We start from the raw sequence: 25704 nt of genomic DNA, 5'->3' as shown, positions 1-25704 counted from the left end.
ACCTTCTATTCTTACAACTAGCATCTAAGATTGTTATAATTGTAAGGCATTAGAGAAGAGATTTTTTTTCTTCATTTGATTCCACGATGTATAGTTGATTTTCATTAGTTCCTTGTCATAGTCAGTTTCCTCTGTTTTTAAAGATCTTGCATGTAGCAACAAGAGATGGAATTTATTTATTTTTGTAAAACTAGGAAAATTATAATTGTAAAAATCAACAAGGGAACTCAGATAGCAGGTGTTGTACCTGGAACTACTTTTAAATATTTTCTTTTTAAATATAAAAACAAAGCTAACTAGATTTCGTGTTGACTTTGGGCCTTCAACTTTTGCAATGGGGAATGGATGATTCAGGGAATGATAGTAAATGCAATTTGTCTCCTATAAATCATGGAAATATTGAGACATGTCAAACATCTTGATTACTTTGACTTTATATTGCTTCCCTTCCTTTCAGCATGGTGTTTCTGTTTTTTAAACTGAACTTTTTTCAAAGTATGACAGGCCTTGATTTTTCTTGCTTCCTATAAAGCACATAGCTTATCTTGGCTGCTAAATAGTATAGATTGTTACTTGCTGTGTTCTTCTGTAAGGGTCTTGGGTCAATCCTAATAACCGATTCAGGGTGGACGGAACACCAGTTGCAGCAGGCCTTGTTCCCCAGCTGAAAATACCCCAATAAGGAGTGCAGTCCTCCACTAATCTGAAATGAAGGGGAGTATATCTACTTGGGCACACTCCTGGAGCGTGCACTCAATTGAGAGTATGTTCCAAGTTAGACATGTATCTGTTTTGCAGACCAGACTGTTTGGTGCACCTGTTCCCATTTTTGCCAATATGCAACCTGATGTAAGGTGGTGTTTGCTTGATAATCTAATGCTACATATATTGGTGACAGCATTTCTTTGTGCTGTTTACAATAAAACAAAAAATCTAATTGGCTTGTCTTTCACGCTCTTGGTAGGCTTGGATGATTGCCTGCAGCAGTATGTCCCCAAATTTGAACGGGAGAAGATAAATGGTGAACAGCTGTTACAGATTTCACATCAAGATCTTGAAGAGTTGGGTATCTCACGAATTGGACACCAGGAACTGGTTCTGGAGGCGGTGGATCTTCTCTGTGCACTGGTCAGTTATTCAGTGAACATACAGGTGGTTTAAGAAACTTACTGTGTTGAAAATGAAACAGTAGCAGATTCTTTAATTCAAATCAGTGCCATCTCAGAAGTGTTTGCATATTTTTCCCGCCTGTTAACATACTAAATCCCTGGTTCTCAAACTTTTTTACTGGTAATCCCTTTCACACAGCAAGCCTGAGTGCGACCCCCATTATAAACTAATTTTTTTTTTTACATATTTAACACCATTATAAATGCTGGATGCAAAGTGAGGTTTGGGGTAGAGGCTGACAGCTCGCGACCTCCCCCATGTAATAACTTCACGACCCGCTAAGGGGTCCCAACCCCCAGTTTGAGAACCCCTGTACTAAATTATGGGTTACATTTGAAGAATGAAGTTATTTGAGTGGCACTAAGGTAAAATCACATGGTTCCTGTCACTGTACACATTACCGAGAAAATAACTGTCAAGTACAGTGCATTGGTCATAAAAAATGACATTGTGGAAATGGCAGTTGTTAATAATTGTTGATACAAACTGGATTAGGCTAGCCACATCTCTTCTCCATAAACTAGCAAAACTATAGAACTCTGTACTCTTGTAGATAATTTATAAAAAGACCTTTTAAAAATGATTTAAGGAATATTTTGATGGTAGGACTATTAAAAAAAAAAAAAATCATTGTATCTGAAATTTCAGCTGTTTCCCTCCTTCCCTTTGTATTATTGTATGTATGGGTTTTAAATGTAGACCTGCTCTGGAATGAATGCATAAATTGCTGTCTGTATTGGTGGTACAGTATTACAGATACAGTTTATTTAAAAGCCATGATTTGGACACACTTTGAGTACGTGTTTGATGTAATGCTATGAGCTAGAGCCAGAAATATATACAATTACATCACTGAGAATGGTGGGAAAGAATGCTCAGCAATTCTTTTGCCATTACTGGCCTACATTCCATTCATTATGTAACGTTTGCTGCACTGAGTGTATTCTTCTTAAAATGGACAGAGCTTTTACTCCATGTGAAATGTGCTATTCTTGTTTCAGAAAGATGGTACAGAGATCATTTGTACTCGATTAAACCAACGACAAACGGGATATCCTATAACAAAGCAACTGTGTTTCATCAACAGAATTTATAAATATTTTGTTCAAATACTTCAGCCAAAACATTTGTACAATAGCAAAGGCTTTTTTCCTAAATATTTTTGTATATCAATATTTTTTAACGTTAATCTTCACTTAACGGAAGAACTGAAACATAACTCATGCTGTGGGGGTGGGGTATAGTGTGTCAGGCAAGGGAGAGAGTCTGGTGAATTAACAAATGTACTGTATATTGGCCTGAGTGAAATAATGGATGTGGCAGCCACCCTAAGGCATTTTTTCCTTACTATTATAATATGAGAATAAAACAAAGCTGGATGACTGCCAGAACCTAAAGCTGTTTTATCTCCTACAATTTCCTCCTAATTTCCTTTGTAGACAAAAGTTTTGACCTCAGACCCATTTCTGGAAATACTTTTGTGTAGTACAGTTCAAGTTAATGCATTAGACAGAGTTCATATGCTGTAACTAAAATGTCCTTGTTCTTTTTTTGGGTAGAGGGAGTTTTGGGGGGAGGTGTTCCTGTGTTTTAGCTGTGTCTTTTGTCGTCACCTTAATTTCTTTTTTGAGTTTTAGGAAAGGCATTATTGTATCAAATCAGCCTTAATTTTGTGCTCCAATGTTTCTGCTTCATGTTTGGATGTAAGTCAGCTTTTCATGGCTTTGCTAGCGCTTTCACTTTTCATATGAGGGAGAAGGTCTCCTCCTCTTCCTCCTCCTCCCCCCCCCCCCCCTTACCATCCCAAGGTCCTTCAGATACAGTTTTATGCATTAATGCATTCTGGTATTTTGTGTTGAAGTGACTTTTTTCCCCCCTAACCCCCGAATTAAAAAGCCAAAAAACAATCCATAATTACTGTTAGAAGCATACGTTTATGAAGACTTCTTCCACCTCCCACGATCTACTCCTACGTGACCTGGCACATAGTAAATGCAACTGGGCTTATACCCCACAACATGGCCTTGTCAGGATCTTGGTGCTTTTTTTCCCATTCTGAGCCTTTATAAAAGATTGCTCTTTTCCCCCAGTCCTGCCTAGCATGGTTTTTTTTTCTCGACCTCTTTCAAGAGTGTCCTCTGGTTCCACTGCATACCACAAGAACTCCTGTGACCCCAAAAGAAAGAAAGGAAAGTTGCCTTTGAAGCATCTTTCTCCTTAAATGGTCGCCAGATTGTCAATCTCTGAGATTTTTCTAGGCCCATCCAGCCACTGAATACAGGAGAGTCTGAGGCTAAGATGTCATTTTGGAAAGGACATCAAAGAAAATCTAAAGGAGGACCACATTGAAGGATGAGATCTAATGATATTAAAAGGACACTGTCAACTTGAAAATAACTTCCATCTGTAAATGTTGTCTGTTGCTGTAGTACACCACCCCTAAGATAGTATAAGTGAAAATTAGAGTAGATCTATTTTTTCTGTTTGTTTACGTTGTTCATTTGACAGTTCATTGTGCAAAATCAGTTTTTTGTGTTTTGATTGTATATCCTCCCCCTAGCCTTTTCAGACGGGTGTTTATCAAGAACACCTGCAGCAGTACTGTAACTGAAGAGACAACAGGCAAGTGTGTGCTCTGAGGAAAAGGGTGAGGGGCTCCCCTCTGAGCATGTATGTCTGTTGCTTTTGAGCCTGCCTAAAATACCCTTCTCAACAGGTAGATGGGGCAGAAAAAACTTTTTTTTTTAAACCTTGGATTAAAAGGGTGTTCTGTCAGAAAATGATTTTAAAAAAATCAAATTGAGTATCTCTGGCTTTCCATACATTAAAGTGGGGAGCAGACACTTTAGTTGATTGAAATTTTAAAGGGACATACAGTTGCTTTTTAAATTCCAGTTAAACCACAGAAACGGTGGCACAAATTTAAAAGTTAAGATGTCACCATGAAGGAGAATTGTGCAAAAATCACCTGGAAAGGTGGTAAACTTGTGGAACATCTTGCCGAGGATATGACTAGACTTTGGCATAGGTTCAGTGAATGAAGAACAGTGCAGGCATTAATGGGAAATAATAGCTTCATCTTTAGTTTGCTCTTGGGATTAGGTCCCAAATTCTCCTGTAGCTTATAATACTCCTATATATGTTACAGTGCAGACTAGATCTTCAACCATGGTAGAAAGATGCAGCTGGTTTTTTTTCTCTACCTTAGAGTTGAGGGATCTCGGTGTGGTGGATCTGCCTTTGTTAGTTTTGCCTGATAGGGCAAACTCCTCCCTCATGCTGTAGCAATGCTTGTGATGTTGTACCAGTGTGGTGCAGTACAATGTAACTATATTTGGCGTGTCGTCGTCTTCAGCATCATGTGACATGCATGATCTGATCAGTTTTTCACAAGACCACCAGATCAAGTTGTATCACGATGGCATTTTAGAGGATTCCAATGCAAAGTGACAACATATAAGTAGTTCTTGCAGAATTGACCTGAAAAATTAAAGATGAAGGTCAGGCTTGACAAAGCCCTGGCTGGGAAGATTTAGTTGGGGATTGGTCCTACTTTGAGCAGGGGGTTGTACTAGATGACCTCCTGAGGTCCCTTCCAACCCTGATATTCTATGATTCTATGAACCAAAAATACCAGGATGAATAGCAATCTTTGTTTTAGGTTAAGTGTACGCTGCTGTGCTTGTGCTGTAACTGTCCATGTATATAAATTTATAACTTAAGTTTGTGGAGGTTTCAAGCCCGCAACTTACCCCAGCACTATATTCACTTTACCATTTTGAGGCTGAAGGAAATTGGAATCAATGTATATTCAGAATTTATACTTCTTTGGATCTTTTGCCCTCTTTCCCTCCCCCCCCCACCACTTTATTAAGAAGTCTCCAGTTGAAAATATTTTTTTAAATGTCATCTACTTCTATATCAGTTACCTTAACTCAAGTAGTTGTCAGATCAGTGTAGTGTTTAGCAGACTGTTGTCTCTGTAAACTATAACGTGGTTTGGTGGCGGAGTGGGGGAAGTAGACGCACTTTGAGGTGTGTTATTTAAACTGTACCCTTACATGTGTCTTCCCAAATTAATGAATAATCAGATAGGTATGTTTGACATAATGTGCTCCCAAGGGCCCACTTCTTTGTGTGTGTTGATGAAAAATGAAGTTTGTTGATGTATTGAACTAGAAAACAGTTTCCATATACATAAGCAACACAACTTTTTTCTTGAAATAATAAACAGTTAAAACATTAATGTCGGGTTGTATTAAACTTCTTTTTTTTAAAGCAAAAAGCTAAATTTTTGGGGCTTCAGCTACCTGCCAAACATCAGCGACTGATACTTGGTATAAATAGGGAGGGGAGGCATGACTGGAGCATGGGACTGGGAACCAGCAATTCCTGGATTCTAATCCTGACTCTAACTCCTTTGGTGGCCTCTGGTGAGTCACTTAATCTGTTCTTAAAGATGGAGAAACTAAAATGAAGTGGATTATATTTAGCCAGCTCCTGGCGGTGTTGAAGATTGACTGACTGATATTTGTAAAACATTTTGAAGATTAAAAACATTAATTCACATGAAAGAAGGTCTGATTAAATCAAAGAAGTAATTGGAGGGAGATCAAGCATCAAAATAACGTAGGTGTTCAGATCCCATGGTATTAGGTGCAGAATGGGAACTCGGATAGCATGGAACAGAATTAAATCCAATTTGGAAACACTCATTTTCCCATAAAACCTGTATGAGAGGGTGATTTTCTTTCAAACAGTTGTGCAGTAGCTGGTGGTTCTTCGAGTTGAGTCTCTGTGGGTGCTGCACTGTAGGTATGGCTGTGTCCCTGCGCTGCTGATCAGAGAACTTTGGTAGCAGCGTCCATCGGGCTCACACATGCACTGTCGTTGTACTCAGTTGCTTTTCAAGCTAGCTCCACCCCTAGCTAGAGATGGAGCCATTGCTGTATGTTTGTGGATCGTTAACATTCTTATTTTGCTAAAATTTAGCTTCCCTTGAAGCCTCTTTTGTTTCTTTCCTTGTTCCATTTTATTTGGCCATGCCTTTTTAAAAAACAACAAACCAAACTGAAAAGAAGAAAGGACTCTGTTCTTTTGTCAACCTCTGTTGCAAGGGGGAGGGGGAAGACATTTCCCACACAAGGTTATGCCTGGCTCTCTGGGCTTCGAGAAGTGCCGCACTTGCAACAAGGCAATCCCAGGCATGGACAAGCAATCCCAGTGCATCTACTGCCTCGGCGAGGGCCACATCCAGCAGAAGTGTTCCCTCTGCCATCAGCTCCACCTGAGATCCCACTAGGACAGAGAGCACCTCCAAAAATCATCTTTATGGAAGCAGCTCTCCGATGAGCATGAGTCTTCCCCTCAATCTTAGACTTTGAAGGATAGGGGGTCTAAGAAATGGTCCAGGGACTCCCCACTTTTTTTTAAACCTCTGAGAGGAGTTCCCTCAGCGAGAACCGGGATAGCTGAAAGTGATTGCCATCTCACTTGGTATCCTCGGCACTGCCAACACCGAGACTACAATTCAGCACCCATGCCTCACAGTGACCATCGGTATCTGGTACTGCTGTAGGCCCATGGACCCTCTGGGCATGGACACCGAATCTTCGATACTGAGAAATAAGGGCAAATGCCCTAAAATGCTCCTGGTATGTGTGCTGACATTGGTAATGCCAGCGATAATAGCCTACCAGGCACTGGAGAGACCAGTACAGGCAAGGTCTCCATCTCGCCCAATACCGGGACACTCGGTACCAGTAGAATTCCATCAAGCTGGTGATCTAGGCATGATGGAGGCACCCAACTCTCTGCCCCTCGATACTGAGTTCATGGCACCAAGCCATTGCTGGGCACGGGTATGTCTCTTCAATCATGCCATGCCCTCCCCCACTATCAAGTGAGGGATTGGATAGTGAACCGGACGGCATATTGCAGTACTCCTCTCGAGTGCCATATGGACCTACTGTCAGTAGGGTCTGGGAATGTACCAGCAGATGGCACCACCACCATCTTGGTACAGCCACCAGTGGGCAAGTCCATCAGGCCCTATGGCACCACAGTGGCCATACTGGGACTGCTGGGTGGCACACTGACAGCCTGCCTCATGAGCTTCAAGCATCACCTACAACCCTCCAGGCACGCTCCCTCAGCCACAGCATCGAAGGTTTCAGAGCCTCAAGAGACAGAGGAGCAAGAAGGGGATATGGAGGAGGAGGAGATAACACCGAAAGCCATATCTCCTCTTTCTGGATGAAGTGGTCATGCCTGCATCACCATCCATGGCAGATGACTTCCACCTGTTTCAGGAGCAGGGGAAAAGAGTAGCAGATACCCTCCACGTACCATTGGAGGAGATCAGACATGCACCACCAGCTCATTGTCATCCTCCACTTTTTGTCCTCTTAAAAAAATCAGCCTCCCCATCAATAAGGCGATCTTAGAACTGGCTAAAACGGTGTGCCAAACCCTGGCATCAATAGCCCCAATGTGCAAGTGGGTAGAGAAGAAATATTATATCCCCACAAAGGAATCAGTTTTTTCTCCTACCCACCACCCAGTTCCATTGTGGTGGATGCTGTGATAACAACAACATCGTTCTAGGGGGAGCACCCTATGACAGAGACTGGAAGTGCCTCGATGTCCTTGATAGGAAATTGTATTCCTAGGCTGCCTTAAACCTTCTGCTCTTCAGTGTTCGTCCAACCACCTGCCCTAAATACCACTTTTGACAGGCGGGTCGAGGCATCACAAGACCACTCCCTACTACTGTCTCTGACCATGCACCCATTTGACCACTGTTTGGCAGCGTTCCACAGTAAATAATGTGGGACAGATAGGTCCTAGAGAGTATCAGTTCCAGGTACTCCATCCAGTTCACCTTTCTACACCCCCACAACACCCTTCCCCTGCCTCTTCAGGAACCCTTTTCATAAGAGTCTACTATGTCAGGAGGTAGGTCAACTCCTACAGTTAGGAGCTATAGAACAGGTACCTCAGCATCTACAAGGCAAGGAGTTCTGCTGTCTTTACTTCCCAATACACAAAAGGAAGGGAGGTTGGAGACCTATCCTGGGCATCAGAGCTCTCAACAAGTTTTTTGAGGATCAGAAGTTCAAGATGGTCAGTTTATCAATGATTAGTCCATCATTGGAACAGGGAGACTGGTTTTCAGCCTGCAGGATGCCTACTTTCATATTTCAATATTACTGGCTTACAGACGATTTCTCAGATTTATTCTGGAACATGACCATTACTAATACAGAGTCCTCCCCTTCAGACTTTGATTAGCCCTGAGAGTATTTTTCACAGTTCTTTCAGTGGTAGCCACTCATCTACACTTACAAGAGATAATGATCTACACTTATCTGGATGATTGTCTCCTCAGAGCCTAGTTGCTCCAGGAGGCTTGTCAAGCCACCGACTTCATGATATGCTTGTTCACAGGTCTGGGCCTTCAGCTCAACACCAAAGCCTTCCTACCTCAAGACAGGTTCCTGTCCCTGGTGTTACTCATAGATCCAGCTCAGTACAAACCTCAAATACCAGCCAGACTCTGCCTCCAACTCCCGGGGCATCTGGTGCGAGCACAGCTGTGATACCGGATGCCCGACTCCACATGCGATGCCTACAGCTATGGTTCAGTTCAGTTTACAGGCTGAATAGAGACAGTATGAACAAACCCTGTCACTACCTACCAGGATCAAAAACTGCCTGGCCTGGTGGAAGAACCCAGCCAATGCATGCAAAGGGATTCCCTTCTTACAGGTGTCACCATCGTCGCTCCTTATCACCGATGTATTGCTCAGAGGATGGAGCGCGGATCTAAACAGCCATGCAATGCAAAGCAAATGGTCACCTGTGGAGATATTCTTACATATCAATCTCCTTGAATTGAGAGTTGTCAGGAACGCCTGCGCCCATTTCCTCCCGCTGAGAGCAGGATCACATATGAAGATCCTAATGGACAACATAGCCTGCATGTATTATGTGAACCGCCAGGAAGGGGCGAGGTCACCCCCTCTATGCACGGACACGATGAGGCTATGGAACTGGTGTAGCTCTCATGTCACCTTGCCGCAGCTTACCTCCCGGGCTCGCAGAACTCGATAGCGGACAAACCTCACTGGCAAATTTCTGCATGATCACAAATTAGAGATGCATCTGTCAGTTCTTCACAACTTGTTCTCACAGTGGGGAACACAGTTCACAGACCTGTTTGCCACTTACCAGAACAAGAAGTATCCAAGATACTACTCCAGGGTGGAGATGGGACAGCACTCTCTGTGAGATCCTCTCCTTCTCCCTGGGACAAGGACCTTCTTTACGCTTTCCTTCCATTTCCCCTTCTGCTGAAGATCCTGCTAAAGGTAGAGGGATGGAGCTCACATAATCCTGATTTGCTCCTACTTGGCCAAGACAGACCCGGTACCCTTACCTGATGCAGCTCATAATGTGCTTGCTGATCTCCCTTCTGAACTCTCTGCACCTCCTCTCACAGGACAAAGCATACATCCCAACTTGGGGATTCTCTGCCTCCAAAGCATGGCTCCTACATGGTTCCAGCACCTAGAAAGGTCATGCTGAAGGGAAGTGCAAGAAGTTCTGTAACACAGTAGAAAGTCCTTCACGCAAAGCAGTTACCTGCGAAGGTGGTTTCAGATTTGGTGCATGTCTTAACAAATCTTTCCAGTGTCAGCAACTCTTCCACATATTCTGGAATATGCTCTGACCCTTAAAAATTGGGGTTATCCCTGAGCTCTCTCAGGGTCCACTTAGCAGCCATCACAATGTTTCTCCGACCCATAGAGGGATACTCAGTACTATCGCATCCAATGACCAAAAGGTTCGTTAAGGGTATAACTAACCTCTTCCCTCAACTTTGACTTTCTACCCCTCATGGAACCTAGACCTGGTACTGAAAAGGCTGACCAGGCCCCCCTTTGAGCCTATGGCTACCGGTTCACTGACATACCTATCGGTGAAAACGGCCTTTCTGATAGCAATCACCTCGGCTAGAAGAATAGGGGAGATAGCAGCTTTGATGGTGCATCGCCCTTACACAGTATTCTTCCCAGGCAAGGTTACGCTCGGGTCGCATCCAAAGTTCATTCCTAAGATAACATCCTCATTTCATATGAATCAGTCTATCCACCTTTCCATCTTCTACTCCAAGCCTCACCGAGACAATAGGGAAGCCATACTGCATACCTTAGATGTTAGGAGAGCCCTTGCATTCTACCTCAATAGGACACAAAGCTTCAGGAAGTCCCCTAAACTATTCCTCTCCATGGCGGAAAGATCAAAGGGTTCAGCAATATCAGCCCAAAGACACTCTAAGTGGGTCTCGAATTGCATCAGACAGTGCTACCAAATTCGTAACATGACCCCCTCCAGACTCTCTCCATACACATTCCACAAGATTGATCTCCTCATCTGTCACCTTCTTTAAGGATGTCCCTATTGCAGAGATCTGCAGAGTGGTGATGTGGGTGTCCGCTCACACTTTCAGAGGTCACTGGGGACTCCACCTCTGATGCCATCTTTGGCTTCACTGTACTGTCATCTGTGACTGACTCAACTCCGAAGTCCCAACCCTCCAAAAGGGGTGCAGCTTGGTAGTCACCTACAATGGAGCATCCATCGAGGAGTGTCCCTAAGAAGTTATTACTCACCTTGTTCAGTAATGATGGTGGTTCAAGATGTGTGTCCCTGTGAGTGTTCCACAACCCGCCCTCCTCCCCTCTACTTTGGAGTACTTCTTTAACTGTGGTAGAGAAGGCAGTGAGGACAGTTAGCCCACACGCACTAACTAGTTTCATGGCGCAGCATAGGCCCAACAGACACTGATACCAAAGTTCTCCGATAAGCAGCGCAGGGAAGCAGACACGCCTACAATGGGGCACTAGTAGGGTTGCACATCTCGAAGAACCATTGTTGCTGCACAAAGTGAGTAACTTCTTCGCATGCAATGGTGATAATTGCTTGCACTAATTAGGCATGCAGTTGCATTCTCATTTTTATGCATATGAGTGCATGCCTGAGTGCTTGAAACTCAGGCCTTGGGAATTCTGCAGTTGTCCCTCACCCTGCCTCATCTGAAAGGATCACAGCTCTTTATCGAGTGGTTCTAATAACTTGTTTGAGTAAGTTGCTCTCCTTGTGGGTTAAAAGGACCTATAATGTTTTCAGTCCCGAGTGAAGGGATATTCTGTTTGCCCTCTCCCCTTGCCAGAGTAATTAGGCTTTTATACTCTTCTAGCACGCTGCTATTTTCACGTTCTTGTGGCTGCAGGAACTGGCTTGGCACTCAGAGCTGGTGGTAAGGAAGCAGCACACCAAAAACAAATAATATTGCAGCATCGTGTAAGAGGATGAAAAAACTTGGCTGCAAGAAACTCATCAAAATGATCGTCTCTTGTTTTTGTTTTACTTTAAATCGAAAGGTGGCAAGTTTTTATATGGCTACAGAATGTAATGCTCAGACTTTTATTATTAAAGCCAGAAATTTTCCTGCTCTAGGATGACTGAAAACTTAAGGATATCCTCTGCTGTTGGAAGGGTGTTGTTTCTTAGACCACATCCTCTCTCATCTCAGCAACACCTCTCTAGCTGTACTCTAGATACCATGTGCTCCCTTGTCAAGTGCTCTAGTAGACTTTTGCAGTGTATACCCGCTGGACTGTGGCCAGAACTGGGAGGTAGTTTTAAAGGCAATTTGGTGGCTGAAAAATGCCAGTATGTTTTAGCTTCGTGGATTCTTGGGGGGAGTTCTATAGGCTTTTTTTTTTTTTTTTTTTTTTTTTGGGGGGGGGGGGGGGTTCTTTTAAAATAAAATAAATAAATAAAAAGTTCCCTGTCACTTGTGCTACAGCTTTTTCAGTCCAAGGTATCCCAGACTTCATTATGCACATTTGACCAGGAAAGCCAGGGAGTACATGAAACTTGAGTAGAGTGGAGCACAACAATCTGCATAAGAGATCCTACATCAGGAATATTGCCAGTAAAGCTGGGTCACGGATCATGTAAGCTTAATGGAGTGGGAAGAGGTGTTTTTGAAGGCCATAAGGGGGCTTCCGGGAGAAATGCTGTGATTGAGGGGAGGGGAAGGAGGCGGCGGCGGCATGAGATTTGTATGGGGACAAGTGGTTTGTTGTCTCTCATCTCTTACAAATCAGTATAGATACAAAGTGCAGTTGAAAATCATCAGAAGGCTTTCCCCATTCCTAGCACGTGTTCTAGCCCATCATGTCTCTGTAATAATTTCTTGAATTGCAGTGTAGTTTTTTTTGTTTTGTTTTGTTTTTCTTTCTAAGTGATCTTTGTGCTAGAGTGGTGCCCTTGGGCTATGTCTAAACAGAGGTTTTTGTAAATTCCAGTGTTGCCCTGGCATTAGTGTAGCTCCAACTCCGAGCATAGCTAGTCTGTGCTAGGGCTTCTGCCATTGCTAGGGATGGTGGAAATTCATCTGGGCAATAGCAGTGATGGGAGAATTTCACAAAGATCTCAAGTACAGATAAGACCCTAAAGACTAGGGCCAAGCTTTTTCAAACATGACTAGTGATTTTGGGTACCCCTGTTTTTCGGTGCTCAGCCTGAAAAAGGGACTTTATTTTTCAGAAAGTGCTGAGGGACCTATCTGCCCTCTGAAAATCAAGCTTCTTTAAGATGTCTCCAGTGAGGCATCCCAAATTATTAATCACATTTGAAAATGTTGGCCTTAACCTCTGTTGTCTACAGAACAGATACAGCATGGGTTTTGTGACTGACATTTGGACTGAGACAAACTGATTTTGCGTAAGCCAACTGGATTCTAATTTTTGTTACTAGTGACTTGGGTGCATTTGAACTCGCGACCTAGATGTTACAGGTTCTCTGTGTATTATCACTCTCCTGAGTGATCTAGTATTCCATAGGTTTTACCTTTTTGGGATGGGGGGAAGGGACTTCAAAGGCAATTTTCACTGCTATGCATAGTGTTGATGCTGTCCATACACTTGCAAATAAATGCCCTTTCCTAGTAGGGGAACACTTACCTCAGAAGTGTTATAATTTCACAGTCAAAACCCTAGTGTAAATATTTAATCCTATCTGTTGCCTGGTAGTTCAGCTTTTGTCCCTCAGCAGGTTCAAACTTCCCCCTCTTTTTTGTTGTGAGTGGAACATAGCTATGCTGCTTCTGGTTTTCCACCATAGTACTGGGAGCAGCCAGACTTCCATTCTCTTTAATGGGAGAAAAGTGAAATCAACGCTGCTGTGTTCCATTAAGAATCAAGTGATGTGATGGGATTTTGGGCCCTAATATTCTGAGATTCTGAGTTCCCTCAACTCCCAGTGACTTTAGTGGAAATTGATGAGGTTTGTCACATAGTAAAGTCAGGCCTTCAGTCAGGTAGCTTTTGTCTCCGTGGCGTTCTGCAGCTGGAAGTGGAACCCTGCTGCATCTGAATGTTCAGAAATCTATGGACTGCTTTTCAAGTCCTTGCATCTGGGACAGCACCTACACCTGCTTTCCAAACCAGTTACCTACACACCCACAACAGGATTTGGGGACTTCCTGCATTGTCTAGGAGTTAAGAGCACTGAGGATAACTGGGATTAATAGCATACTTTCAAATGCCTAATATAGATCAGAGACTGCATTTCACATAGCAGGTTGTCCAATGGTGTCTGGTTCAATCAAGTTGCTTTTTTTTCCCAAACAATTTTTCTTTTGTTGAGAGAGTAATTATAAGCAGTACTCTGGATCTTCCATCCCAAATAGCTGATTGCACCACAAAACAGACTTAGATGGGATCTCTATATTGACTTACAAAACTATTTAAAAAAAATCTTTTTTTTGTAGAATTATGGCCTTGAAACAGACAATATGAAGAACTTGGTTCTCAAACTGCGATCTTCTTCCAACAACCTGCAGAATTACATCAGCAGCCGGAGGAAAAATTCGAATTATGATGGAAAAACCTCACACAAACCCCCCAATGAATTCCTCACCTCAGTGGTGGAGCTCATTGGCGCTGCTAAGGCCTTGCTAGCATGGTTGGACAGGTATGAGATTGGTACTCTCATTTAAAAAAAAAAAAAAAAAATCCATATGGTCACTTGTGTTAGTGAAATGAATGTTTTCGGCTTCCAAAGGCAGCTTCTAGAGTGAAGTCTGGATGTAAATGTCTCTGTTCCCACCCAGACCACCACTTTATTTAAATCTTAGGATGTCGGTAATTAGCAAGTTGAATTGCCAGGCTGTTGGTGGCTGCAGGGCATGGGGTGATGATACTGCTAAAATCCAATGGATTTGACCAGTGTTTACAGTGATGGGAAACTCTCTCTCCCCCCCCCCCCCACCCTCCCTCAAATTTCCCTAGTTCAGACAGGGCTTTAAAGAAAATTCCCCATTCTCCCCGCCCCCTTATACAGATGCAACTTTCTGCTCCACCCCCTCACACAAAATGATTGTCTAAAAAACAGGCATTTGTTAACGTGGCTTTAATTTTTGACTGAATTTGCTCCTTTCCCAAATGTGTGCTTCAGGGGCCTGGAAAAAGACAGGCAGCAAGAAAGACTCCTTTGCTTTTCCTTACACGGGCTAGGGTTGCTCTGTGACAGCTGCTGCGGAAACAGACAGGCAGCTGAGCAGATAGTGTCCAAGCAGTGATGCTGGGACAGGATAAGAGATGACTGTAAATTCTCTCGCATGTTGCCAGCTTTCCTAGGGACCCAGCTTGTGGGGAGGGAAGTCAGAAGGAGATCATGGGGAGGAAGAGCTGTTATCCCATGAATGGCCCTCCTGTCACTGTCAGGTGGTGTTCCCTGGCAGTAGCTTGCTCTTCTTGCTTGGTCCTTTCCTCCCGTCACTGCCAGCCCCCACCAACTTTCCTGTCTGCTAGCCCCAGCAGCAAGATGGCTGACTTATCGAACTTTGAGCCCAGTCAGTGTTTTGGAACTCTTTCCCTTCTCTCCCTGCCCCTCATAAAGTAGCAGGTGGGGCTGAGGTGCCCCCTCAACAGCTCTCTAAAGCGGTCTCCTTTAAGGGAGGGTATAATCACTGAGCTAGACTTGAGTCCTTTGTAAACAGTGCTGAAAGGTTAGCAGCTGTTCAGATTTACCTCTTAGAGGAAAGCAAGCCATTACAGAGGCTGATGTTGGCTGAGATATTTTTTATGATAAAGAATACACTTGTTATAAGGGTAGTTTGTTGCTCACCATATTGGTGCACTTGTGTTAAAAGGCACTTTAGTCTATTTACTGCAGCTACGGTTATTCAGATTACATTTTTACTGTGTTAACGTGATAGTTCCAGCACGTCTCAGGTTTGCTATCTGACCTGCAACTGTGTAAATCTATGTGCTGTGCCCATTAACAGCCAGAGTTGGAAGCCGAGAGGGCTTTTCATTCTAAGGGGATTTTGTCTTGTTACAGGGCCCCATTTACAGGGATTGCTGACTTTTCAGCGACAAAGAACAGAATCATTCAGCTCTGCTTGGATCTCACTACCACAGTTCAGAAGGTCAGTTGACTTTTTCCCTCCTCCCCGCTTTTCTTCTCACCTCTCCAAAAAGGAAGGAAGGTGGGTGGCTGGGGAAGTAACTGTGTGCTAGTTATGTGCAACTTGTTAATGAGGAAAACATATGCTGGAGTATCATACACGTGATAATGAGCAGGTGCATGCTGTCTGCTACCAACTTTGGTCACTCTGTTCTCCTGCAGTTGAGATTTTTGTTTAGTTAATTTCAAAACTTTTCAGCAGTGTTGAGCTAGGTGTCTCCCATTTTAAAGTCCATTAGTGTTTTCACTAACTTTAAGAGTTGGGTTTGGCCCTGGAATAGCTGCTTTGAATTTGAAAACCTGAAAGCTGTTTTTTTAACTCCAGTTAGAATCAACGTTGGTAACTTGTTTTAATAAATACAATAGCAACTCAAATTTATACCCTGGAAGAGAGCAGTAGCTGCTGGGTGTGGACTGCAACAGGTGACTGGAAGAGCTGCCTTTCCCTCACATTTCTGTTTCCACCAGGCTGACTTCCACAATGTTTTATTAAAAATTAACTATTAGCTGTGGTTGGCCAAAATTGTAATGGCTAGAGGGTCATTTGGCATGTAAGTGACTTTCAGCAGACCAACTCATTTCATGCTTTGGGTATAGCTGGGGTCAGAGTGGCTGGCTCCCACTCTCCTTCGATGCCTCAGTACGTACCATACTGTGATATGCAGCTCCCACTGATGCCTGCTGGAGCATGGAACTCCCTTGTAGAAGGTGGTCAGGTAAGTGGTGTGTGTTGGGGATTTTATTGTGGGGGTTTTTTTGTAGGTGGGATGAAATCTGTGGCATGAACTTGTGCACTTCGTGTGTGAGGAAAAAGCTATGTCATTTTCAGAAACTTCTCAAAACCATATATACAGTATATTGAAAGAAAATGAGTTAATTGCTTCTCCCCTTTTGGGGTAACTCTGTGCTCTTGCAGGTGACCTCAAATGATTCATGCTGGAGTGTCCTATTAAAAGCAGGAAACAGGGACCCAAACAGGATTTATTGCTTAATTGCTCCACACCCTTCTTATCCTTGCTGTGGGGCATTCTGCACATAACCCTGTAGCTAGCTAACTTTTAACAGTGCATTTGCAGATGACCATTCAAGGCTTCTCAATCTACCTCTGCTCCCCGACATGTTCACAAGCCTCCCTTTTTAACCAGTGTATGGAAATTAATGAGATGCTGCTGCTTTTAGAATTGTTTCTAACCATGGGAGCAATCAGTGTTGGATCATGTGTACTAAGCAGGCCAACTCAAATTGAAATAATTGGGAATTGGGATTGTGGTTGTGTTTGGTGGGGGAGGAAGGGATGGAGACATGGGTCCATCTGCCCTATCAAATCTGCAGTTTGAGGGTCATGTTTAGAACATGAATTTTAGTAACATGGTTAAAGCAAGATTAGTCACTGACAAGACTTAATTCCTACACAGCTTGCATGGTTCACAGGGACTCACTGATTAGTTATTATATGTTGTTCAAATACCCAAAGGAAATTCTTATTAAAAAAACAAGCAACTTTATACTGGAGTCAAAGTTGTATATTTCTATCAATTACTTAAGAGACAGCCCTTCGGAGCACCTGGTAGTTTTCTCAAAAAACCTCTCACAACTAAGTTTTTTCCAAACTTTCTAACTTAAGTTACACTTAAAACAAAACCAAATAAGGAAGGGCTTAGTTAGGCCTGGTCTACATTAGAAAGTTAGGTTGACACAAGACAGTTTACATCAACCTAGTTGTGCATGTGTCTTCACTTTAAATTGGTTTCCCACTTACATAAGCACCCTGTTATGCCAACATAGTAACACTACCTCCCTGAGTGACACAGAGCAAGTGTAGACACTGAATTACTTACGTTGAGCCTAAGTGTCCTCCAGCAGCTATCTACAATGCCCCACGCTGACCTCTCAGGTCACCATTATGAACTCTACTTTGCAGGCATCACAGAGACCGAGACTGGAAGCCCCCTTCTCTTTAAAGCCCAGTGCATTTTTGAAATTCCTTTTCTCGATTGTCCAACTTGATGAGCACACCTAGCAGCTCTCCACTGTTGAGTGCAGCTGCCCGTGCTGGCTACATGCTCCAGAAGCACTCTGGCTTGGAGTAGACAGGAGATACTGGATCTCCTGGGCCTGTGGGAAGAAGAGGCTGTCCAGGCACAGCTCTGAACCAGCCTAGAAATGTTGATGTCTATGAGCAGATGGCTCAGGGGATGCAGAAGAACCGGTATGATGGGGACCAGCAGCCATGCAGTGTGAAAGTCCAGGAACTGCAGCAGGTGTACCAGAAGACCAGGGAGGCCAACAATCGATCTGGTGCTGACTTGCAGATGTGCCACTTTTACAAAGAGATGGAAGCCATAGTCGGTGGAGGACCCCCAGCTCCCCACAGCATTGTGGATACCTCTGAGGAGCCCACCAAGTCACAGGCCCCTGCTGTGAACAGCAAGGAGGTGGATGAGGGGGAGGAGTATGGGGTCAGACAACCTGGAATCCAGTTGCGCAGCAAGTCAGACCTCTTTTTGGTGATGCCACAGTCTCACCAGTGGATCACCGGCGAGTCCAGTGCAGGGAAAGGAACCTCAGGTAAGTGTTTAGATAAATTTTCAATTACAGGGATGGCAGAACACATCTTTTGACTTTTTTCATTAATTTACTCATGCTAGAAGAGGTAGTGGTACAACCATGAGACGTAGAGTTGCTATTTGCTTTTCATTCCTCTCTGGAGTTAGGCAGGGGCCTCACAGAGTAGTTTGTTTATGTATACAGGGGTGTCCCTTGAATCTTCCTGAGAGATCTCCATGAAACTTTCATTGAAGTACTCGGCAATCCCCTCCTGAAGGTTTTTAGGGTTGGCAGCCTTATTTCGTCCTCTGTGGTAGGGCACTTTCCTATGATGCTGAGCGATAACAGGCTAGCAGCGTATGGACTCGGGCAGCTTTAGGACACCGCAGCAACTGTGGGGTCTCTGCCTTTGTAACCCTCAGGAGTGAGAGATCAGCTTACATATGAATCACCACTACCTATGGAAAATGGTGCGAATATTCAGTGCCATTGCTCTACACGACTGGAATCATGCAACCAAGCAATTCGCTCCATTTCCCCCAACCCCTGGCGGGCCATACTCACCATGGCTGGTGCTGTGACTAGCGCCGTGCACAAACTATCCCAAGCAGAAGTGAGAATGTTGTGTTTACAACTGCAAGGGAGCAAGTTTCCCTTTCTGTTGTGAATACGCTGACAAAGGTACCTCAGTGTTTTTATCTTCAGCTGTTGCCATTGCGGCCTTCACACCGCCTTCCACACGTGCAGAATGCCTGAGCCAGATAAAGCGGAGAAAGAAGAGGACTCAGGATGACATGTTCAGTGAGATCCTGCAAGCCACTGCCGCATCAGACTGCGAGCACAAGGCCTGGAGGATGAATATTGTGGCCAGCCTGGAGAAGGAAAGAGTGGAGAAGAGAGAGCTCCAGCGGGAAAAGGAGAGGGAGATGCACAAAGACATAATGAGGCTTCTCAGGCAGCAAACACAGAGGCTGCAGACTGTGGTGGACCTGCAGGTTCAACAGTCCTGGGCTCACCTCCCTCTGCAGCCCACTGAGAACTCAATATCCGGACCTCCCTATACCCCTCCCATTCCCCCAACATTCCGTGTGGCATCAGGGGCCACTGCACTACCCCTGCCATGCCACCCAAGGGACATTAAAGAGAATCATAGCTAAACATTCCTGTGACAGCCACGGTTGGTGTATGTGTAGCTGAAATGGGCATCAGTGTTCTTTCCCCTTCATACATTCTGTTTATTAAATTTTAAGTTTTTTAATGTATTGTTTTAAAATTGTGAGGTTTTTTTTTTTGCACTGATTGTGATTTTTGGAACACAATTCATCTTTATTAGTTCACAACGTATGCTGCCAAGTGATCAGCAGTTCTGATAGCAACCAGTTACCTATTATTGCTAAGTGCCACATAACTCATGAGATGATTCAAAAACAAAATTAATAGGTGCATTGACAATGTTGTATTCCTACATGTACAGTGATCACCACACGACTCCTGCAGAGCCAGGTAGAACACACTACAACAAGACACCCTGTTCTTGCTCAGTGTTAAAATGGTCTTTCAAAGCCTCCCAGAGCAATATAGCTCTGCACTGAGCTCTTCTAATAGCCCTTGTGTCTGACTGTTCAAATTCAGATGACAGCTCCTCCACCTCTGCCCTGCAGCCTGATGGAAACTTCCCCTCTTTGCTTCACGTATATTATGCAGCACACAGCAGGCAGCTATAATCATTGAGATGTTTTTCTCACTGAGGTCCAATCTTGTAAGTAAATAATGCCAGCGACCCTTCAAACCACCAAAAGTTAATTCAACTGTCATTCTGCATCTGCTGAGCCAGTGGTTGAATTGTTCCTTGGTGCTGTCAAGGTGGACGTATATGCCTTCATGAGCCAGGGGAGCAAAGGGTAGGCTGGGTCCCCCAGGATCATGTTTTGGCATTTCAACATTTCCAATGGTAAACTGCTGATCAGGAAAGAAAATCTTGTAGCTTTCACAACAGTCCTGTGTTCTTAAAGATGTGAGTGTCATGCATCTTCCCTGACGAGCTCACACTGATGTCAGTGAAGCGTCCCCGGTGATTCACCTGTGCTTGCATAACTACAGAAAAGTAGCCCTTCCTGTTCGGTGTACTGAATGGCAAAGTGGTCTGATGCCAAAACAGAGAGATGCAAGCCATCTATCGCACTGCAATTCAGGAGCAGCACTGCTGCAAATCTATCTGCTATGTCCTGTACGTTGCTGAGAGTCGTCACAGTCCTACACACTGGCCCTGCATACTTGCCTCACAACAGCCCTCATGGTGAATTTCCTTACTCCAAATTGATTGCTGACTGACCGGTAGCAATCTGGCATTGCAAGTTTCCACAGTGCAATTGCCACTCACTTCTGCACTGTCCGTGCAGCTCTCATTTTGGTATCCCTGTGCAGGAGGGCTGGATAAAGATCACTGCACAGATCCAGGAATCAGAGTAACAGAGTTAGTCTGTATTCGCAAAAAGAAAAGGAGTACTTGTGGCACCTTAGAGACTAACCAATTTATTTGAGCATGAGCTTTCATGAGCTACAGCTCACTTCATCGGATGCATACTGTGGAAACTGCAGAAGACATTATATACACACAGAGACCATGAAACAATACCTCCTCCCACCCCACTCTCCTGCTGGTAATAGCTTATCTAAAGTGATCATCAAGTTGGGCCATTTCCAGCACAAATCCAGGTTTTCTCACCCTCCGCCGCCCCCCCCCCCCCCCCCCCCACAAACTCACTCTCCTGCTGGTAATAGCCCATCCAAAGTAACCACTCTCCCTATAATGTGTATGATAATCAAGGTGGGCCATTTCCAGCACAAATCCAGGTTTTCTCACCCCCCCCCCCCACACACACACACAAACTCACTCTCCTGCTGGCAATAGCTCATCCAAACTGACCACTCTCCCCACAATGTGCATGACAATCAAGGTGGGCCATTTCCAGCATAAATGCAAGTTTAACCAGAACGTCGGGGGGGGGGGGGGGGGGGAGTAGGAAAAAACAAGGGGAAATAGGCTACCTTGCATAATGACTTAGCCACTCCCAGTCTCTATTTAAGCCTAAATTAATAGTATCCAATTTGCAAATGAATTCCAATTCAGCAGTTTCTCGCTGGAGTCTGGATTTGAAGTTTTTTTGTTGTAAGATAGCGACCTTCATGTCTGTGATTGCGTGACCAGAGAGACTGAAGTGTTCTCCGACTGGTTTATGAATGTTATAATTCTTGACATCTGATTTGTGTCCATTTATTCTTTTACGTAGAGACTGTCCAGTTTGGCCAATGTACATGGCAGAGGGGCATTGCTGGCACATGATGGCATATATCACATTGGTGGATGTGCAGGTGAACGAGCCTCTGATAGTGTGGCTGATGTTATTAGGCCCTGTGATGGTGTCCCCTGAATAGATATGTGGGCACAGTTGGCAACGGGCTTTGTTGCAAGGACAGGTTCCTGGGTTAGTGGTTCTGTTGTGTGGTATGTGGTTGTTGGTGAGTATTTGCTTCAGGTTGGGGGGCTGTCTGTAGGCAATGTGGCCTTGCTCATCTGAAAGTTCTGCAGCCATTGTTCATCATACCAAACCTGCATTATGATGCTATTCCACAAGTCAGTGCTTGTTTCTCGGGCCCAGAAGCAACACTCCACCGTCTGCAGGTGGTCCCTGAATGCTGCTAACAACCTTGAATTGATTCTTACTATGTCCCACAGCAGTCTGTCCTCTAAGGAATTGTCGTGTTTCCCCACTTCATTTGGTGGTTCTTGTAGCTCTGGAAATGTTTCAGGATCGTGCAAGCTGTACTTGCAATGCTTGTGATAATAGTGCAGGCTCCATGCTTCTTTCGGGAATGGTGGAGAGAGGAGGCCATGTGTGTTTGTGGGATTTTTTTTCTTTAAAAAAAAAAAAAGCATGAACATTATGGGATACAGATAACATCATGGGATGGAGACAGTTGCAAAATGGGACATTCACCCCATGCTTCCAGTCACCCCTGCGTGACTCATTTCAGCCCCATCATGCATTGCCAAAACTTCCCAAAAGATAGTGTGCTGGATGGTGGCGAGTTGCGCAGTGAGATACCTACCCGTGGTGCACCGCACTCTGCATCAATACAAGCGCTCCTGGTGAGCACGTAAACTGCTGACACAAGGAGCCAAGTATGCATGGGCACAAGCGATGTACCAACCGTGGCATCTGTATGCTAACATAACTTGAGTCAACATGAGTTTTGTAGTGTAGACATGGCTTTAGTCACCACACTATTCTGTCCTTGTATGGCTGTCCAGAGAACAACAAAAAGACAATCCTACGTGGAAACGTTGTCATTACTTCAGTGACTGAAAATTGAGAAGTGATCTAAAAGGTCTTCTAGTACCTTACTCTTGTTGATATATTATTTTCTATTGGAGCACTTAAAGCAAAGTACATCTCTCTTTACATTAGTATAGCAAGCTACTCTTCTTTTTTTCCTCATACGACTACACTGTCACCAGAAAAAGTGAGGTTACTGTCTGTTCGCTAAAAGTGACTGCCTTTGGAGCAATTTTCAGGACACGTCTCAAAAGCATATGGAGCATCAAATGTAAAAGTGTGGTCAGACTTGGTATAGATACATATGCAGTGGCTCTAACTCCCTTAAGAACCAGGCCAAAAATAAACTTAATGCTAAGGACTCAGGATATTGAGCTCACGCTTCCATAACATGTACGTTTATGTACAAAACCCAAGTTGTGTGCTAAGTTCTTTGGCAAACTATATAAAGTAAGTAGACTTAAAGATTTATGCAGACTGTGAATACTTTGTGTTCAGCAAATCCTTCTTCATGAAATCTCTTCGTTAAAATGTCTCAATCTTTTACGATGAGGTGTGACAGTTGTGCAGCTTGGAACTCTGGTGCGATATGGGTCAAAGTTAATATTGTTAAAGTGATCTTTGTAATGTTTAGGTTTTTTCCCCCAAATATAACCTTAACTTTGTATTTTCTAACGTTTTGTTATTTTTGAGAAAAGTCTTAGTGGGGGTTTCTTAAGTAATTAATAAATATTTACAACCGTACCTGTAGTTTACCCTCCCTTCCCCACCTCCTTCTTTTTACCTGGGAATGTATTGGTGTGTTCCAGTTTTGCTGTTTTTTTTCAGAGAACAATGGTCTCTTCTGTAATCTACTAAATGAACTCTTTTCAGTTCAAAGTCTTTTGTACCTGAGCTGTGTAAATAATGCTTTGTGTGCCATTCCCTTGCCTTTGTGAATGTCATCAATAGCATATTTTAAAAGCACTTCTGAAGCTATTTTTAACCCGTGGTTTTTTTTATCCATTTTGAAATGATGAATACAGTAATAGCTGGCTCAGTATTTGTAGTATCTAAAACAAGCTTGTATGGTTTACCTTAACAAAGTCCATCTTTATTTGTGCATAACTCATTTTTCCTGGAAAATTCTTCTGCAGTAACTGAAGGCTTGTATTCTTTTAACATTTTGAAGGTCTGTATTGCCTTTTAGATCAGGTGTCAGAAAATTGTTGTTCAATGGTACATTTCATGCCTAGAAGGCGAAGCAGATGTCTGATTAATCCCTGCTCCAAAGATACTACCCTTTTTGCTTGAGGTCAGAGGTAGCTGCATTTCAGTATTTTGCAACCTAGTCTGTTTACACAGTTCTGTTAATTTAGTGCTTGTTTTCTCTTTTTAGGATTGCACTGTGGCTGAAATGGAAGATAAAGTTCTACATGTAGTAAGTATGCATTTCAGTTACGACCTAGTTATTTGTATTCCCATTTATTTCAATGACTTCTTGATTACTCAGACTGACAAAGCTGAAATATACCATGTAAGCAAAACCCCATTGCAGGCTGTTTTTATCATTCATTATTCTTTCAGAAGGGATAATGGTGAATTTTTAATGATGTATAAATTAGCACTGCTATATACAGTAGATGATCCTTAAGGTTTTATTCCATAGGTATTTCTTCAAGTCCAATGTCTGGCTCAGTTTTTAGGGGAGGGGAAGGAATGTAAAGCAAAATGTCCATGATCCGCAGCGTGGGATATAGCACTTTATTTAATAGATAATGTACTTTGCTGTGGTCCCTGTAAAGACACTGTCCTGCCTATGGAACTAGAAAGATCTATGTCTAATTATACTTCATTCTGAAAGCTCTAAGTTTTCAAAATCATTTTGAAGCAACCTTGTGACCAACAGTGGGATGTAATGAAATACTTTTAATATTTTGTAACAGTTAATCATCGCTTCCTGCTTTTGACATGAGCCAGGCTGTGTTCTTTGATAAGGCCTTCCGTTTGCTGATAGATGCTTAGGCATTCAGTAGCACAATAGCTAAAAATAATTGTGTCCATAAATAAGGAAACCAAGCAAATAGGAGTTTTCAGTTTCTCATTTTTCCACACCCCATTCCATATACGTACTGTTGTTTGGAATTCCCTTGTTTTAGCAGTTCCTCGTATTCATACTTGGGCATTGTTTCGATTTTATTTAAATTACATTACTTCAGTTCTATAAATCTGGTTTAGAATAAAAAACCTTGAGAATAATTTACCGTGTGCCCACGGTAAATTAGATAGAGGTATCTTTATACAAGGCTGCAGCCCCTTAATTACATATGTCTCCACTGAGTGAGAAGTCCCAAGGGCACTTGGAGATATTTACTTTCTCAGGTGAGCTACCTTCCAGTTTCGCAGCCAATTACAAATAAATGCTATCCTGAAGATTTTAGGGCCTCTTTTTTTTTTTCTTAACTGTTGAAAACAACTTTAACTTAAATACATTGTATTTTGTGTCTTGATATGAATTTAAACAATGAGGTGTGTAATGTAAATTTGAGTGTGTGGGAAGAAAATAGATGTTTTGACCATCACGTTTTCTCTGATTAAACAGTCATTTTGCCTGTTCGAAACTTTTAGAACGTAAAAGACAAATTACTCCCTTCTGATACATAAGCCTGACTTTCACTGGCTTCCTTAGTCCGAGTTACATGTGTTTAAGGTCAGAATGTGTCCTTAGAAATGGTATTGGGTTGGGATTGGATATATTTTTGTAACAAGGAAATTTAAGTTTGTAAGGATTCCAGCAACTGGCACAAAGGAGATAACTGCTAAAATACTTACTTGTTAAATGCCTACCTACTGAAAAGCTTGGTGTAGAGTACTCACCAGTTGCCATTGGCTTCTTTAGCACCATCCTGCATAACCCTTCTTAAAGCAGATCTAAATAACTGTTGGCAGCTGTTGGCACTAAAGGTAGTCAAATGTTTGGGATTTAAAAATAAAAATTCCAAAAAAATATAGACTAAATTTTTGCAAGAGTGTGGTGGTGTCGTTGTTGCCTTTTTTTCCAGGCAACTGTAGCGGCATCTTGTCCCAACATGCCTTGTCACTGGTGGTAGCAGAAGTGGCAGAT

At 43.2% G+C, this 25704-nt stretch overlaps 1 protein-coding gene across 4 annotated transcripts in view; it reads left to right on the top strand.

Moving 5' to 3' along the window:
• Positions 1-25704, top strand: part of CNKSR3 (CNKSR family member 3) — a 94854-nt gene that overhangs the window by 43446 nt on the left and 25704 nt on the right. For all 4 annotated transcript variants that reach the window (XM_037895018.2, XM_037895019.2, XM_037895016.2 and 1 more), the window contains 4 exons: positions 965-1128; positions 14018-14220; positions 15592-15679; positions 23980-24021. In XM_037895018.2, coding sequence (XP_037750946.1) covers positions 965-1128; positions 14018-14220; positions 15592-15679; positions 23980-24021 — 497 coding nt within the window. The remainder of the gene's footprint in view (positions 1-964; positions 1129-14017; positions 14221-15591; positions 15680-23979; positions 24022-25704) is intronic.

This window comes from Chelonia mydas, chromosome 3 (genome assembly GCF_015237465.2).
Source record: "Chelonia mydas isolate rCheMyd1 chromosome 3, rCheMyd1.pri.v2, whole genome shotgun sequence".
Taxonomy (NCBI): Eukaryota; Metazoa; Chordata; order Testudines; family Cheloniidae; genus Chelonia; species Chelonia mydas.
Note: the sequence above shows the minus strand (reverse complement) of the source record. Positions and strands in the feature narration are given on the sequence as shown.